The 19,284-nt window shown below is 44.1% G+C and overlaps 1 protein-coding gene across 2 annotated transcripts in view; it reads right to left on the reverse strand.

Moving 5' to 3' along the window:
- Nucleotides 1-19,284, reverse strand: part of PDE8B (phosphodiesterase 8B) — a 1,092,370-nt gene that overhangs the window by 354,371 nt on the left and 718,715 nt on the right. For both annotated transcript variants that reach the window (XM_078677318.1, XM_078677317.1), the window contains 2 exons: nucleotides 9,531-9,619; nucleotides 450-528 (listed from right to left, as the gene is read on the reverse strand). In XM_078677318.1, coding sequence (XP_078533444.1) covers nucleotides 450-528; nucleotides 9,531-9,619 — 168 coding nt within the window. The remainder of the gene's footprint in view (nucleotides 1-449; nucleotides 529-9,530; nucleotides 9,620-19,284) is intronic.

The raw sequence follows: 19,284 nt of genomic DNA on the forward strand, positions 1-19,284 counted from the left end.
TTGACCAGTCCACACTGCCGACTGAATATTCAATATATCAGTGAAACCGTACACCCCGAAGTTGATGCTTTATGAATCTTTTTGTTGCGGGTGGATCGCAGATATTTGTCACCAACAGAAACGCTACAATTACCTTAGATAACACTTTCCTTACCGCCTCAACAATATTGCTTACAAGAAACCTGTTTACCTACAACATCTGAAGGAACAAATGCAGAGGTGTTATTGGCTTGTTTTTATATATCATGTTTTAGATTAGAATATAAAGACACACTTCAGTGTGATACATAGTCAGCCAAGGGGCCATTTATTGTTTTCCTTTGAGCATCTTTCTTAGTAGGCACGTGCCAACAAACTCGACTCTCAAAAGACATCAGGTGGAAAGAAGGCCACTTAGTTAAATACTTCGAATCAGTACTATAAACTTAACAACAAGTGCCTTTACATACCTGGATGACATGGTCTTCGCTTGTTATTTCTATGGCTTCTGGGCAATGATCCAGTGCAGTAAATACAGAATTGCTTGCCCTGCAGAGAGCAAATGAGACCTGATAAATGTAGCAGATATTGTGGTCTGGAACACTGCACACATATAGCATTTGATTTGATTCTCAAAGAATTAGGAACAGACATGAAAATGACAATTACTGTGCTTGAAGTCCCAAAATGAAAACCTGACATGTACTGGTCAAGATCAACGACTGCAAGCAGGCATCTGGCATAAACTGGGTACACACTACACAGAACAAGAGGATTTAAATGCAAATAACAAAATACAACAAACTGGCTTTTAAATGCAAGGCTACATAAAAGTATTTACTTATGAGAGGAGTGTTAGGCAGCATTTTCATGTGGCCTTCTGGTCACTTCAGGTCACGTGATTATTTATATATGGTATATCGCTAGTCTAATGTCCATATGACAATGACGTTAGAATACGAGAGCCAATGATAATGTTATTATCAGTGCGTTCCTTGTGGTTAATGTTTTTTGGGCAGGTTTTGTGGCAAGGGGTTGTTGAAGGAGGTTAGTACAGGGATTAAAATGCAGCAAGCCTCTAAACTGCGCCCATCAAGTAGACACACATTTCAGTGGAACTTTCCAACTAGATTAGCATGCAAAATACTTTTAATAAGCATATTCTGTGTAGGTACTTCTCAAAACATGTCACATTTTCAAGAAATGCCTTTGTATGACTGTAAAGATATTGATGAATATGGGAATTGACATCAGAATACTATAAGGTAAGTGGCAGTGGTATTACACATATTGCTTGTTAAGTGATTGGCTGTTATAGTTGGTGGGCCCGATTCACAGAACTAACTTAAGACAAAATCCTAAACTTACTATAGCCTTATAGCCCCCGTAGAGGGCTATACCGGCTATTAAAGGTCCTCTCCAGTGTTAAAGGCCTGAGCCAAAGGCGAGGGCCTTTAACAAGGGAGAGGGACTTTAATAGCCGGTATAGCCCAGCTACGAAGAGCTATAAGGCTATTAGAACATTCTGCTACTAGAGGGCAGAATGTTCTAACAAAAAAAACAAAGCCTTATGGGAGCGTGAGGGGATTGGAATCCCCTCAGGCTCCCTAAAGCCTTTGTTCACAGCCAGAGCTGTGAACAAAGAAACATTGGAATGTTAGAGCTCCAGGCTTATACCAGCCATTATAAGCCTAGAGCACTCCATTGTTTTCAATGGATCTCCCAACATTCCAAAGTTCTAATACCATTTACTCATTTTGGTATTCACAGAAGACACTTACTCTTTGATGAGTAAGTGCCTTCTGGGAATACAAAAATGAGTCAGTGCACTGACTCATTTTTGTATTCACAAAAGGCATTTGTTTCATATATACATGTTGGTTTTGTTTGGTGGGGTAATTTAAGAGAATCCCTTGATTTGTATATTGTGATCAAGGCACAGCAGGAATCAGTATTCAAACTGGGAGCACAGCCAATGGAATGTGTTTGACTTTAGGCAATCAAAGATCTTCTGCCCATGTCCAGGAAGCTTCGGGTCACTCCCCTGAACAAGAGTGGATGTGCAAAGACAGATGGGCAAACAATATGATTACCGTTCAGCCAAGTTCCCTATCATTGACAAAGGTAACATGATTGATTACTTTTACCAGCACCCATAAATGTTCTTCTACTCTTTATTTGCAGTGGGACTCTCCCATTAGCTGAAATATGACCCACTTACATTCTGCAAACAGAGCACTACCCCATGTTTATTGCATGTACATCCCATCACTGTGGACAAGCATATATTTTAGCAGGGAGGGTGTAAATGGTAACTGAAGGATAATGGATAGTACCTGTGTGAGGGCCAGCTCTGACTATCACATGCAAAAGGCAACAAATCCATACATTATATAGAGATGGCGATTGATTGGAGGGAAGCAGACACACCCCCAGGCTCACTAGAGCATTTCTGAGCTACAATCAATTTGACATTTTTAGCCTTGCTTCCATTTATCGTGTCAATTGTATATTGCGCTTTTAAGTATTTTAAATTTGCACGTTTGCACTTTTCTGCTTTTTAAGTATTTAAAGTCAGCACCTTGCACATTACCTCTGCCGTTTTCTATGACTCTGGCTGGCTTTCAGGCATAATCTCCGCTTCCCCTGTCCGACACGGCTAACGCCGATTGTTTGGAGGGAAGAAGACACACCTCCAGGCCTGACCTGCCTGACTTCCAGTTGAGAACCCGGACACAGCTTTTCCCCCGTCCGGCCAGCTACTTAGTCCAATGCTGGGCCGGACGCACAGCGATACCGGAGGATAGACGAGCTCTCACAGAGCAACGAGCACTAGAGCATTTCTGTGCTACAATCAATTTTACATTTTTAGCCTTGCTTTCATTTATCGTGTCAATTGTATATCGCGCTTTTAAGTATTTTATATTTGCATGTTTGCATTTTTCTGCTTTTTAAGTTAGCGACAAGGGCAGGAAACACTGCCCAAAAACGTCCAAAAATGGTGTACTCTTCTGCCGCACTGAAAATCCTAAATACGGGGAGATCGGGCAAATGCCTGATAGCGCCTGAAAAGCCAAGAGTGGCATGTTCATGTCACCATTGCAAATTAGAAATCCCCATCACAGTTAATATTCCCAAACTAGCCGCGCTTACCAACATGGCCCAACTAAAAGGGGGACTAATCAACGCCCACTCACTGTGCAAACACTGCCAAGACATTAGAGATTTAATAACGAAGCAACAGTTAGATTTCCTATTTATTACCGAGACCTGGCTGAAAGAGTGGTGCAACCCGGATATCGTGGTAGCACTGCCACCATTCTACACGATCTGCAGGAAAGACTATTCTAACAAAATACAGGAATCTAAACTAGACCAAAAAGCCATCTTCACAGTTGTAAAGTCCTTTACTAATCCTAAAGCTTTACAGAAAGAACTACCCCATCACAGACACTATGCAATCAAATATCAAGCTTCTTTGAAGAAAAGATCATGAACATTCAAAAAGACTTCATTACGAATACTGTCCCGTCTACACATGCCAACCAAGAGCACAACTATGACACCATTAAATACTCCATCTGATCATTCGAACCAGTATCACTGTATCAAACTCGGGAAGCAATCGTAACATGCAAATCAGGTTCTCCGCTAGATGCCTGTCCTCCACCAGATTGTTGAAATAGTCAATCCAACTATAAACCAGATTGTCAACTCCTCCTTAAGCTCAGGGACAGTGCCAGAGGATTGGAAGTTAGCAATAGTGAAACCAAATATTGACCCATCGTTCCCGTCTTACCTGCGCCCCATATTAGGAGAAATTACAGAAAAATGTGTTCATAAAGGGCTAACTAAATTCATTGAGGTCGTTAACATTCTCCACCCACAACAATCCGGTTTCCGCCCCAAGCACTCCACTGAGTCTGCACTCCTGGAAATTACGGATACTCTTAAAATGATAGCTGACAGAGGTAGGAAGGCTGTGCTGAACCTTCTCGATCTATCAGCCGCATTTGATACCATATCACACAGCATTCTCATATCTAGACTCAAAGCCAGCGGTATCTCGAACATCGCCTTGAAACGGCTCAAATCCTTCCTTTCCATGCGCAGACAAGCTGTGTCCCTTGGAACTTTCCTATCTGGGGAGTGCACCATTACAACAGGAGTGCCACAGGGCTCTTCGCTAAGCCCATGATTATTTAACATTTATATGACTCCACTCATTTCACTAATAACCTAATTTGGGATCAAAAGTTACTTCCTATGCAGACAACACCCAAATGATCCCATCCCTAGATCAAATTTCCAAGGAGGCTAAACTCAACATTAAAAGATTCCCTACCAAGGTCCTCCAGTGGATGAAGGATAACCACCTCAGGTGCAACACCGACAAAACTGAAATCCTACCAATAGGGAAAGAGGTCTCATTCTCGCTGGGCGAGTGGTGGCCAGAGGGCACGTCACCTCCACCTGATATGGTGAAGGTGGCAAGAAACCTGGGAGTGCAGTTTGACTCCGCTCTCAGTTTCAAACCGCACGAACTGACGGTAGCAGGGACCTGCTTTAGCCTTATAAAATCTTTGAAAAAATTATTTGATCTACTTTCACTCGTGGCAAGGAAATCAGTAGCAGGCACCTTGTCCTGGCGCGACTCGACTACTGTAACAGCCTTCTGGCAGGAGCCAACAAACAAACATTAAAAAGACTCCAAGTAGTCCAATATGCAGCAGCGCGGCTAGTGTTGAAACTAGCACGAAAATCCTCTGGATCTCCAACCCTAAAAAACGCTTCATTGGCTCCTCTACTTAAGAGAGTACTCTTTAAGATTCTCCTAATCACCTTCAGAGCCTCACTCAAACTAGGGCCAAAATAGCTCGTATCAAGATTCACCCCCCACAGTACAACCAGAACCCTCAGGTCATCATCAGCCAACCTACTCAAATCTCCCAGTTTTAGATACAAAACTAGGGGAGGAAAAACAATGGCTGTATTAGGTACCAAAGCCTGGAATCTACTGCCAATGCATCTGAGAATGCACAAATCTGAAACACAATACAGGAAAGCACTAAAGACTTGGATCTTTGGAGCCTCAGATGAACTATGCCTCTCTCTCATCTAAGAACGACAGAACAGCTGCTCACCTCCATACAAGCGCCAGAATGCTCCTTTCGGAGAGGCAGTCAGCGCTTTATAAATATCCCTTTTCTTTCTTTTTATTTCATTTCAATAGAGTGACAAATGTTGGTCTTTGTATAGTACCTAAATAGTCTGCTATTATTGAGAGTTCCCTGTGTAATCTTCACATAGGTGACAATCTACCTCAATGCATAGAGCTGAAATGGTATTAAAAGGATGGCATCTCTGAAGGCTTGGCCAGTCTAACCTCACAGATAGTGCCTTCCTTGCACGTCCTTGTGCTGCATCTTCCAATGTTCCGCACCTCTCCCTGTTCAGGATCCTGCACTGCACTTTTCCACTCTCTACCTAGAGTGTCTATGATTTCCAATTGTCCTCATCCTTCATTGTCTTGTAGCCCTCCCTGGACCACAGTGCTTCCTGCTCTAAAGTCCAGCAGACCAGGAGCTCCAACTGTCCTCTCCTCCATCCACTGTCCTTCACTTCGAACTGCTCTAGAGTCCTCACTATCCAGGGCTCTGACTGTAAGAGTTCCAGCTCGACAGGATTCGTGCATGCCATTGTTACTCTAATGTTGTACCTGTTTGAATCTCCATCCCTTCATTACTCTCCCCATAGCATTATTACTACTGGAGCTACATTTCCTGTTTTAAAGTCCCTGGCTGTTCCTCATCTCTGCAGCACCACTTCAATCCCTGCCATGCACACCTTCTGTCTACAGGCCAGCCTGTTCCAGATAATATTCTTATTTGAGCCTTGATTGTACCTCATGCTCCAGCAGCCATTTCTGCCTCAAACCCCTCTCTCTGCTCAGCAGCTTTGGCTGTTGAAGAGCCCCATCTGTTTCCATCCCTCTTGACATGAACTGCTACTGTTCTGCTTTTCTCCATGTTCAGGACTTGTGCCATATTCTCCTTTGCCCTGCACACCTCACTGCCCCATAACTCTACCTCGTCCTGAAGACCACGAGTCCTCACATCCCAGCTCTTCCTTCACACTCGCAGTGTATTACTTGTACAATTATTTACATGCACCCCATTCACAGTCTAGTTCAGAACTAGCTCAAGGAAACTCTAGTGTAGTTCATAAGATTGTAGAAGGAGCTCCCATAAGCAAATCCATCTTTCCACCATGCTTCTCTTTAGAAGTTTTATTTTTTTGGCTCTATACAACTAGCAATGTTTACCTCTGAGCTCTACCAAAACAGCCTCTAATTTAATGTGCCCTTCCCTGGACATGCCAACTTTAGGTAAAGCCAGCTGTAATGTGAGTATTGAAAGCACAGTTTCAGCTGCTGCACCCTGCCAACTGTGAGTCCTGACCTGCCAAGACGTGCCAATTCAATCCAGTCCTGGACCTTAAAAGTGGGTCCTGCAGCAATCCCCCCCCAAAATCGATGCAGTGATGACTTTGAGCTGATTGGAACCAATGCAGTGCCCTTGAACGCCGATGCAGAGTTGCTTTGAGGACATCCCTGTGCTACTCGATGACGCAGGACCGAAATGCGAGAATCAACGCCAGTGCAGCACTTGCATCATGAATGGTTAGCTGACGACGTAGGACCCAACTGTGAGGTTCGAAGCCAATGTAGCACCTGCATTGTAAAGGGTTCCACAACGATGCGGGACCCAACTGCAAGGCTCGACAATGATGCATCGGTCTGATTTTGTGAATCTGAAAAAACGCATTGTAGCTGGCCTGCCCTCCATCATGGTTGGCCTGAACTTTGGATTTACATTGGTCCTGCGCAACTTTCAGTAACTCTATGCTTTATTTGCTTTTAAGCACTATATTGCAGTTTATTGTTTGAAAATTAATATCTCAAGATCTACATATTGTTTTTTTGTTGTTTTGGTCGTTATACTCATATAAATATTTTCTATTTTTTCTAAACTAGTGTGGAATCTTTTTGTGGCGTTTTCACTGTGTTACTGTAATTAAAGTGTGCACAAATACTTTACACATTGCCTCTTAAGTTAAGCCTGATTTCTCTGTGCCAAGCCACCAGAGGGTGAGCACAGGTTAATTTAGGGTGTGTATCTGATTTACCCTGACTAGGATTGTGGTCCCTAATTGGACAGGATGCATACCTCTGCCAACTAGAGACCCAATTTCTAACAGAGAGTATAAAACTGCCAGATTTGCAATTGAGAGAAATTGAAAATCTAGATGCACAAGTTACTCTAAAGGATATATTCAATTCAATTGTTTGTCCTGGAGATACCTATGGATGGTTATGGTAAAAATGGGCTTTGGCAGCAGATTAGTCAGGCGGGTGTAGGTTCCATTTCATTAACCTAGGGTTAGTGTATTCATTATAGACAAGAAATCACAGAGCATCAAGGTTGCCCATTTTCACCTCTCCAACTACCATGTACTTGGAGCCGTAATTCCAATCTGTCAAAGCAAGCAGGTTGATAATCTCAATCAGAATGAAAATCTGCCTATGCAGACAACATTGTGGTTTACATTCTTAGAAGCAGTTAAACACAAAGCAACATGATTCGGCCAAGTATCAGGCTACAGATTAAATACAGACAAATCATACATCCAACTAATTAGATATTCAGGTATGCAGCAATGTTAGCCAGATTGTGGAAAACATACCTTAAACCTATTAGACTAAGTAATTCGACTGCTTCGGAGTTGGAATCGACTTCGTATCACCCTGCTAGGCTGATGTAACAATATTAAAATTACTATTTTGCTAAAATTCTCTATATCTGTTCCGATCCATAGCCCTGTATATCCCTAACATTGATTTTAGGCGCTTAACCTAAGTCAGTAACAGTTTCTTAAAGGGGTTATCGCAAGGCAAGAAGAGCTATACAAATTAAGAAATTATCTGTTCAGAGAGGCGGGTTTGAACTCCCTGACTTTAAGATATACTATCAGGCATCCATGGCACAAAGAATATCAGATTTGTGCACCAATACTGACAGAAAATTCACCCCACTGTTTAAGGTGGGTCTTGGACAGGATTTTCAGAACAATTTCTGGTTAGCAATTAAATATCCAAATTTTGTTTTTAGAAAAATCTGATTTAAAATCATGATTAGAACAACCAATAATAGTAGACATGGTGTAAAATCTATAGAACTATGAACTACACTAATTAAATGGATATTCTACTCGGTTCAGCAACCTACTGCTTCCCAGTATTTTTCAAGATTACATGTTTAAACAGTGGTTTGAACTCGTCCTGACTATTGCTGGCCAACTATTTCAGAGAGGTGTATTGCGACCATTCTGTGAGTTGCAGGATACATTTGTTCTACCTAACCTTGAATTTTTCAAGTACTTACAGGTATGGGATTTCCTTTAAAAGAGCCTGGACAATGTAAGTATTGACACAATAGAATTTCTGTGCTTACTTTACAAGAAGAACTCTCAATTCGAAATTCGAGAGCTCTAATATATTTATGGCACAGTTCAAGGATGGACTAGAACTCATGTGTTTGAAATGGAAAACTATACTGGGCAGGGATATTACCTCTGATGGCATTACTATGTCTTTAACCATGGGCTATGACATATCTCTGTTTGCATACATTTAAGATTGTAAATCAGACATACTATAGACTACAGAAATTGCTTAGGTGGAACTGCCCTAAGATTTCTAGATGGATTCTTGAAGACGCTGACTAACTACATATGTTTTGTAATTGTCAATGTCTGATAGAATTTTGGACCAATATAACTAGAACAATATCAGATGTATTGAATTCTAATATCACTCTGTCAACTTGATCTTATTTTGTTTTGACGAAACAGTAATGCAACCTGGCAACCTATTTATCTTCAAAACAAGTGTGGTTGTAAGGCTATACCTAGTCCTTGAATTGATTAACCCCCCACACATTGAGAAACATAGAGTAAAGGTGGAATGTGATGTACCACGTTTAATAAATTAAAGCTGCATTGCAAACAATAAAGGGTGAGCAGAGGATAAGATGGTTTCTTAAGAAATGGGGGCCTGAGATTATCATTTAATGTACAAAGCTTAACAACTTAACCAAAAAGCAGTTACATATACTTACAATGGTTTTTGTATTATATATCTTCGACACTATCTTCTATTTTGCAAGTGTACATTGTTTTTTCTTCTGCCAAGGTAAATGAATCCAAAAAATTGTGCGCAAAGATGTGCGATCCATACACCGAATTAGCTAATATATTAAGACTGCTCAGCCAACTAATTTTGGTTTACCAAATAGTAGATGCTCTCATAATACTCAAATATCCGTGAGCATGACATAATCATTGATTTCACACCACAAATACATTTAGTACTGAACAAACAAATATAATAGATCAACATACTACAAACTGCTTTGACATGAAGTGCTCTAACAATGTTTATGCTGATTGGGGAAAACAGACAATGCTTGTTTTCAGCCTCTCTTACATACCGCAGCTTGAACTGTGAACGCACCTCCCCGTGTTCTAGCTGAATCAGTTCATTATAACAAGCAATCATACTGTGATTCTCCATAAATCTCTGCAATAAAAATGAAAAAGCCAATAGAGTGACAATGATTACCAACTTGCTCATACAGTACATGTATTTCCAGTGAGAGAAATTATATGAATCAACTTTACTTTAATTTTGCCAACATTACTGAATACCAAGGTACTGCACGATATTTCTGTGGATGAACAACAAACAGGTAATGGGATCATTTGTCAATGACTAACAATGATTTATTTGAAAAAAGAAAATAAATTAAAATAAAACATGAAAGTCAGAGACTTTTCAAATACATATACCCTGGCTGGAGGAGCAACATAGGTGCTTCAACCAGATTTTGGATCAAAATAAAAACACTGGATTTACTTTTATGAAATAAGATATGTCATAGCTTACAGAAATTATTAAACTCAATTTTATTTCCCAAACAGGCTGTACGTACTTCAAAAACCTTTGGAAAGTAGCACTGGTATTATTCCAAACTTCCTTCTACATGATTTCTTTGGCAGTGAAAAAGCCTCATAAGGCCTCATAGAGGCCCCCAAAATCGTAAGTTCTGGGCCTGATTCCCTCAGCGATTCCCCATTTTCTCCAAGATTTTGGAAAATAGATCTCTTGTTTTCCAGTGGCTTTGTTAACCCCAATGGGGAAAGTCTCATGATAATGCCCTGCCTGTACCCTTAACGTGATTTTCCTCCAACCTTTTGCCTTCCAGCCTTCTGTTTTTGCAGACTTCCTTTCTGCTGGCTTTTGGACTCTGCAGCCTTTTTCACTGCTAGCCAGTACTAAAGTGCTTGAGCTCTCTCCTTTAAGCATAGCAACATTGGCTTACACCCAACTGACAAATTTAATTTACTTGTCAGTCCCTAGTAATGTGGTACTTCAAGTAAATTACATTCTACTAGTGGGCCTGCAGCACTCCTTACACCACCCACTTATATAGGCCTTTAAACATGTCTCATGCTGGTCACTGTAGCCTGTTTGTGCAGTTTAACATTGGATTAACTTATTACAATTAATAAGTGATACATTTCAATAGAGAACAGGTGGTAAAGCCAAGTTTGATATCTAAAGATTTGTAATTCAAAGCCCTCTTTAATGGTAACGTTGGATTTTAAGTTACAATTATGAAAATGCCAATTTTTAGAAAGTTTGGCATTTTCTAGTCTCAACCATTTGGTGCCTGCAGCCTGTTTACTGGGTCACTTGATCAGGAGTAGCTGGAAGTTTGCCTTTGTGAATTGCCCCAAAACAGTGAAACAAAGGGCCTTAGTTGTTGGCAGGATAAGCCATCTCTGACATGATGAGGGAGAGGAGCTTTCACCTACCACCCTTACACATGACAAATGCTCTGCCTGCGCACACTCATAAAGGGTTTGACACTAGTCTATTGTGACCCCATGCAATTTGGGTTTAGGGCAGGAGGCAGGAAATTCCAAGCACATCTGAGGTTGGAAACTTCCAGAATCTTCTCCTACTTCAAAGTGGGCACCAGGAATAAATATTGGACCCAACTCTTCAGTGCACCTCTGGACCTCTGTAAGACTCAGCAGACCTGGTGTGCTGCTCTGCAAGAAAGACTGTTCCTCTGTTACCCTGCTGCCTGAGTGAGAGACTAGACCTGCATCTTGAACCCAGGCGCACCAGAGTGACTCCAAGAGCTAGTTATCTGGCCTCCTGATCAGAGCCTTAATGACAGAAGAGGCTCCAACTACCAACAGAACCGGTGAAGCACTACGCATTGCCTTTCAAGACTACGCATTGGAACAGCTGTGAGATGCATCCCTGGCACAGGTCCTCGCATCGTGGCCTCCTCAGAACCGCCGCTGCGCGATGCATCCTCAATGCAGGCCGTGTTTCATAGGCTCTCATCCTTGACATCCTTGACATCCTTTACAATGATGCAGGATTCCGCATCTTAGTCTCACAGCTTCTTTGAAACCACAGGTGTGTGACATATCTTCGACATAGGACATCGCATTAAAAGCCCCCTGTTGATGGCATCCTTGACAATGACATAGGACCTCTCATCGCAGCCTCACAGCTCCTCTGAACTGCTGCTGCATGACGCATCCTTCTGGGGCTCTTACTAAGCTCCACAACCAGAATTTAAGGTACTCTTGTTCAGTGAACGTAACTTAGACCCTGTATTGCGGTTGGCCTGAACGTGTGACGTTGTGCCGGAAAGGCACAACCAGATAACCACAGTTAGTACTTTGTGCTTTTAGGTATCATTTTTAATTAAAAAAAATTAATTGCGCATCACTGGTTGTACTGGTTAAATTGTTCTCCTTTTACTGTCAAATGATTTATTACATTATACTCTATGTTTCTAAAATGGTGTGAGATTTCTTGTTGTGTTTTCACTTTATTACTGTTTGAAGTGCTGCATAAATACTTTTGTTCAGGTCTACACAATAGGGCAACCTAAATAACCCACAGGAGACTGGGGAAAACATATATAACAAACAATGCCTCCTGAAGAAGTAATTTAAGATTGTTACTGTTAATGGGATGCAGTAACAATATCTGCTCCACACCATTAAATGCAATGAATAGCAAAATGATAATTATTGATTTATAGAGTACAAAGTAATTGTTGAAATAGGCATACTTCTTAGTACAATGACCCAAAACTACAATCTATTTATTATACAATGCATTAAAATCATGAAGAAAACGTCAAACAAATCGCACTATCCAGCTTCCAGATAAGGATCACGAAAACAAGCAACTAAGTATTACGTGTCATAGTCATTACGTTGCTGTAAACAGAGTAGGGTGGCTTTGCGAAAAATGTATACCTACACAGCAACAGCAATAAAAACCTCCTTGTGAACGACAAATAATAACCACAAAAGAAAACAAAATGCAATAAGGATTGACTTGATTACTCATCACATGGGCAAGTGCCGATGTCTGCAGTGGAGTATTGTTCTAATGGAAACATATTAGCCATCATATGGAACCTAATCTAAACCTAGCCAATAATGCTTTCTCTTACACATTTGTTATAAAGAGTTAATAGGGAGCAGTTGCAGGCACCGTCTGGATTACACAATATTCTCTAACCAGGGGTTTGGTCACTTCCACTTAGTCCCTAGTAGCCTGTCTATGCTTAGTAAAGATATCCTCGACCCAGTATTTATCTTTTTTCATAATGGGCTCGGGCGCTCAAACAAATGTACACAACCCAGAGCTAAAAAGAAGTCTTTGATGTATTTTAACCATGGAAATGCCAGGCCATTGGTGCAAGACAAGCAGTCTCTAATGACAGCCCAGTTGAGCTCAGCTTCCTTGTTTGCCCAAATTGAGCACCAAAGGACCAAGAGGACAACATTTATAATTTCTTGCAAGTACTCCATACCTAGCTCCTGGTGCAGAGAAACATGGAGTGTTGAAGGGGCAACTCCTGGTAGCAGGCTGCAGAATCTATTCTCCTCAGCTTGCATTGCCCCCACAGCTCTACATCCCCAAATACCCATACCGTAGGTTAGAATTGGTAGGCATTTCTGGCTGTATAGCTCTAAAATAGAGCCTACAGCTTGGGTATAGTGGATTATCCTGCTTTTAATGCAGGATGACCAGGTGCACACGTCATCGAACTCCAGGCCAAGGTAAGCAAATGAGCTCACCCTAGCCAATTTTTTCCCACCTAAACTTTTATTTATTGATTTCACAAAGTACAAAGAAAAAACGTACACTTTAGGCCACATGTTCGACATATGCAATTTTCCGTGGTCCAGATTTATACATAGTATTCCTGCATAGCACAATTTACACACCTATTGCTTGGGCACACAGTGATATGTTTTGTTCACCACTCTAACCCCTCTCTAGGTGGGTAGCTTAATTGCCCGGGTCTCTCTGTGGGCTGGCACCCTCTTCCGTTTGAGAACTTACAGATGTGTGTTCCAGCAAGCAGGACTTGTAGGGTTGCCAGGCATCAATCAGGAACCGGATTCGTGCTGTTGAGAGTGTGTATAATAGCAAGACCGCCACTATGAACCTGGGTGGCATCCCCAGACTTATCAGCGTAGCCCGAAGAAAGGACCACTCTAGGGAATCAAAGGCCTTTTCGGTATCTAACAGTACTGCAGCTGCTGGGAGCGTGGGTGAGATCCTGTGCAATGCGGTAAACAAAGTACGAAGGTTCGAAGCGTGGACTTATGCGGGATGAACTCCGCCTGGGTGAGTGAGAGCAGCTGATCAATTATCAGGGCCAACCTGGTAGCTAACATTTTCGGTAGGATCTTATAATCAAAATTCAATAGGGATAATGGCCTGTATGAGCTCCAGCTCTGGGTTCTTTACCTGCCTTGGGTATTAGTGTAATCACCGCCTCATGAAGTGTTGGGAGGGGAACACCTGTTTCTATTGCTTCCTGATAAACATCTATAGGATGGGAGGCCAGTGTCTGCTTGAATGTTGTATAGAAGCTGCTGGAGAAGCCATTTAGACCGGGCGCTTTGGACCCATCCATTGCTTCTAAGGGTTGAGCCACATTGTACACTGTGAATGGCTTTGCCAAAAAACTCCCTATTTGCCTCCTCCAGACAAACTAAGGCAATTTCGGGCAAGCAGATATTGCTAGTAGCAGTATCTGGGGTGACTTTAGTAGAATATAAATATTTATAATACGATAGTATCTTGTCTTCTATGCCCTCGCAATTGTCCATAGTCTCACTGTCATCACGACCAAGCTGGTGATGTATGTGAGGGCTCTGTTAGGCTGAATCAGTCTAGCCAACGTGCAGCCTGGACATCTCCCTCCCCATATCTTCTGGCTACCACATATTTCCCTAAATAGTGTGATTCCCTCTCCGCTGCCTCATGAAATTCAGCCAGGAGAGCTGCCCGTCGCCTCAGCCCAGAATCCGTCTGGGCGGTCCCCCGTTCTGTGTCAATAGCCATTAATTGCCTTTCGATCCTGGATAGGGTATGATGCAGATCTTTAAGAATTCCAGCCCCTTTTGAGATGCACACTTCCTTTATGTATACATTAAATGTCTCCCAGAGCATGGCTTTAGTGTCCACTATGCCTGCATTGAGTTCAAAGTATTCATCAATGGCCTGACTTAGCTCGTGCAAAAACAACAAGTGATGGACTGAATGTGGATCAATGTCACACACTCCCCCAGTCAAAAGATCTGGGCCCAAATCCATCGTTTTTTTGCACTCCACACCACCCTGGGTTAGACAATGGCAATATGCAAATCAGCTCTGACCCTGTTGCCCCATGGGAACAGTCCAGTCCGAACTACAAAAGCCATGTCCTTCCCAGAACGGAATCAAGCATCCGAGGACCGGACCGGTTTCGAGGTAACACCTCTCTTCAGCCCGGCTAGCTTGACTCCAAGTGGTGTGGAGTGCCTGGGACCCACGTCTGGGCATCCCCAGCGCACTTAGGGCGGCAATTGCAAAAACAACAAGTGATGGACTGAATGTGGATCAATGTAACACACTCCCCCAGTCAAAAGATCTGGGCCCAAATCCATCGTTTTTTTGCACTCCACACCACCCTGGGTTAGACAATGGCAATATGCAAATCAGCTCTGACTCTGTTGCCCCATGGTAACAGTCCAGTCCGAACTACAAAAGCCATGTCCTTCCCAGAACGGAATCAAGCATCCGAGGACCGGACCGGTTTCGAGGTAACACCTCTCTTCAGCCCGGCTAGCTTGACTCCAAGTGGTGTGGAGTGCCTGGGACCCACGTCTGGGCATCCCCAGCGCACTTAGGGCGGCAATTGCAAAAACAACAAGTGATGGACTGAATGTGGATCAATGTCACACACTCCCCCAGTCAAAAGATCTGGGCCCAAATCCATCGTTTTTTTGCACTCCACACCACCCTGGGTTAGACAATGGCAATATGCAAATCAGCTCTGACCCTGTTGCCCCATGGGAACAGTCCAGTCCGAACTACAATAGCCATGTCCTTCCCAGAACGGAAGTTACTCCACAGTTACTCCACACCACTGGAATCAAGCTAGCCGGGCTGATGAGAGGTGTTACCTCGAAACCGGGCCGGTCCTCGGATGCTTGTTTCCGTTCTGGGAAGGACATGGCTTTTGTAGTTCGGACTGGACTGTTCCCATGGGGCACAGGGTCAGCGCTGATTTGCATATCGCCATTGTCTAACCCAGGGTGGTGTGGAGTGGAAAAACGATGGATTTGGGCCCAGATCTTTGGACTGGGGTGAATGTGTGACATTGATCCACATTCTGTCCATCATTGTTGTGTTTGCAGTTACCGCTCTAAGTGTACTGGGGATGCTCAGACGTGAGTCCCAGTTACTCCACACCATTGGAATCAAGCTAGCCGGGCTGATGAGAGGTGTTACCTCGAAACCGGGCCGGTCCTCGGATGCTTGTTTCCGTTCTGGGAAGGACATGGCTTTTGTAGTTCGGACTGGACTGTTCCCATGGGGCACAGGGTCAGCGCTGATTTGCATATCGCCATTGTCTAACCCAGGGTGGTGTGGAGTGGAAAAACGATGGATTTGGGCCCAGATCTTTGGACTGGGGTGAATGTGTGACATTGATCCACATTCTGTCCATCATTGTTGTGTTTGCAGTTACCGCTCTAAGTGTACTGGGGATGCTCAGACGTGAGTCCCAGTTACTCCACACCACTGGAATCAAGCTAGCCGGGCTGATGAGAGGTGTTACCTCGAAACCGGGCCGGTCCTCGGATGCTTGTTTCCGTTCTGGGAAGGACATGGCTTTTGTAGTTCGGACTGGACTGTTCCCATGGGGCACAGGGTCAGCGCTGATTTGCATATCGCCATTGTCTAACCCAGGGTGGTGTGGAGTGGAAAAACGATGGATTTGGGCCCAGATCTTTGGACTGGGGTGAATGTGTGACATTGATCCACATTCTGTCCATCATTGTTGTGTTTGCAGTTACCGCTCTAAGTGTACTGGGGATGCTCAGACGTGAGTCCCAGTTACTCCACACCACTGGAATCAAGCTAGCCGGGCTGATGAGAGGTGTTACCTCGAAACCGGGCCGGTCCTCGGATGCTTGTTTCCGTTCTGGGAAGGACATGGCTTTTGTAGTTCGGACTGGACTGTTCCCATGGGGCACAGGGTCAGCGCTGATTTGCATATCGCCATTGTCTAACCCAGGGTGGTGTGGAGTGGAAAAACGATGGATTTGGGCCCAGATCTTTGGACTGGGGTGAATGTGTGACATTGATCCACATTCTGTCCATCATTGTTGTGTTTGCAGTTACCGCTCTAAGTGTACTGGGGATGCTCAGACGTGAGTCCCAGTTACTCCACACCACTGGAATCAAGCTAGCCGGGCTGATGAGAGGTGTTACCTCGAAACCGGGCCGGTCCTCGGATGCTTGTTTCCGTTCTGGGAAGGACATGGCTTTTGTAGTTTGGACTGGACTGTTCCCATGGGGCACAGGGTCAGCGCTGATTTGCATATCGCCATTGTCTAACCCAGGGTGGTGTGGAGTGGAAAAACGATGGATTTGGGCCCAGATCTTTGGACTGGGGTGAATGTGTGACATTGATCCACATTCTGTCCATCATTGTTGTGTTTGCAGTTACCGCTCTAAGTGTACTGGGGATGCTCAGACGTGAGTCCCAGTTACTCCACACCACTGGAATCAAGCTAGCCGGGCTGATGAGAGGTGTTACCTCGAAACCGGGCCGGTCCTCGGATGCTTGTTTCCGTTCTGGGAAGGACATGGCTTTTGTAGTTCGGACTGGACTGTTCCCATGGGGCACAGGGTCAGCGCTGATTTGCATATCGCCATTGTCTAACCCAGGGTGGTGTGGAGTGGAAAAACGATGGATTTGGGCCCAGATCTTTGGACTGGGGTGAATGTGTGACATTGATCCACATTCTGTCCATCATTGTTGTGTTTGCAGTTACCGCTCTAAGTGTACTGGGGATGCTCAGACGTGAGTCCCAGTTACTCCACACCACTGGAATCAAGCTAGCCGGGCTGATGAGAGGTGTTACCTCTAAACCGGGCCGGTCCTCGGATGCTTGTTTCCGTTCTGGGAAGGACATGGCTTTTGTAGTTCGGACTGGACTGTTCCCATGGGGCACAGGGTCAGCGCTGATTTGCATATCGCCATTGTCTAACCCAGGGTGGTGTGGAGTGGAAAAACGATGGATTTGGGCCCAGATCTTTGGACTGGGGTGAATGTGTGACATTGATCCACATTCTGTCCATCATTGTTGTGTTTGCAGTTACCGCTCTAAGTGTACTGGGGATGCTCAGACGTGAGTCCCAGTTACTCCACACCACTGGAATCAAGCTAGCCGGGCTGATGAGAGGTGTTACCTCGAAACCGGGCCGGTCCTCGGATGCTTGTTTCCGTTCTGGGAAGGACATGGCTTTTGTAGTTCGGACTGGACTGTTCCCATGGGGCACAGGGTCAGCGCTGATTTGCATATCGCCATTGTCTAACCCAGGGTGGTGTGGAGTGGAAAAACGATGGATTTGGGCCCAGATCTTTGGACTGGGGTGAATGTGTGACATTGATCCACATTCTGTCCATCATTGTTGTGTTTGCAGTTACCGCTCTAAGTGTACTGGGGATGCTCAGACGTGAGTCCCAGTTACTCCACACCACTGGAATCAAGCTAGCCGGGCTGATGAGAGGTGTTACCTCTAAACCGGGCCGGTCCTCGGATGCTTGTTTCCGTTCTGGGAAGGACATGGCTTTTGTAGTTCGGACTGGACTGTTCCCATGGGGCACAGGGTCAGCGCTGATTTGCATATCGCCATTGTCTAACCCAGGGTGGTGTGGAGTGGAAAAACGATGGATTTGGGCCCAGATCTTTGGACTGGGGTGAATGTGTGACATTGATCCACATTCTGTCCATCATTGTTGTGTTTGCAGTTACTGACTTAGCTCGTTGCAAATGATCACGCAGCGCCATTTTGGGAAACCGCCACCGCCGGACTCCAATCCGTGAATCCGGGATCTGCATTCCCACCGCAACTGGGGCATTGTCCAACAAAGTATGCTTAAAGTGCTTTGTCACACTCAGCCACGTAGCCATGTTAGGGGTAAGGAGCCAGTAATCCAACCTAGTCGATGTATTATGGGGCACCGCATAATGTGTGTACATTGGCGTGTCTGCATGTAAGTGTCGACAGGCATCAATCAGCTGATACACATCCAACAACCCAAGCAAGGCTTGCCTGGCCCTTGGCTTCATGTCTGATGTGTTTGCTGTACTAGCCAGCTGTGGATTCAATAATGTATTTAAATCCCCACCAATGCACACCCGGTGTGCCCCCCCAAGCTAGCGTGTAAGTCTATGAAGAACTCGGGGCTATCCATGTTTGGAGCGTACACATTTACAAGTAACGTCGTGTTCCCTGATAACTATCCCTTCACCAGTAGGAACATGCCCGCCTGGTCCGAGTATACCTCCACAGCCCGAAATGGCACCTGCTTGTGTATCAAAATAGCGACCCCTCTAGAGTGTGTGCTGTAAGCAGCAAAATAGCGATTTAGGCTCCAACAGGAGGCAAAACTTGGGGGGATTATGTGGTGACAGATGTGTTTCCTGCAGGAAGGCAACATCAACGTTATGACGCTGTAGGTAGTGTAGGACTTGTTTTTGCTTCCGAGCATCATTGAGTCCCCGCTTCTTTCAAGACATAAACATCATGGTATCAGCCATATTATTACTATGCATCATTTTCAAATT

The sequence above is a fragment of the Lissotriton helveticus genome, chromosome 2_1 (genome assembly GCF_964261635.1).
Source record: "Lissotriton helveticus chromosome 2_1, aLisHel1.1, whole genome shotgun sequence".
Classification (NCBI taxonomy): Eukaryota; Metazoa; Chordata; class Amphibia; order Caudata; family Salamandridae; genus Lissotriton; species Lissotriton helveticus.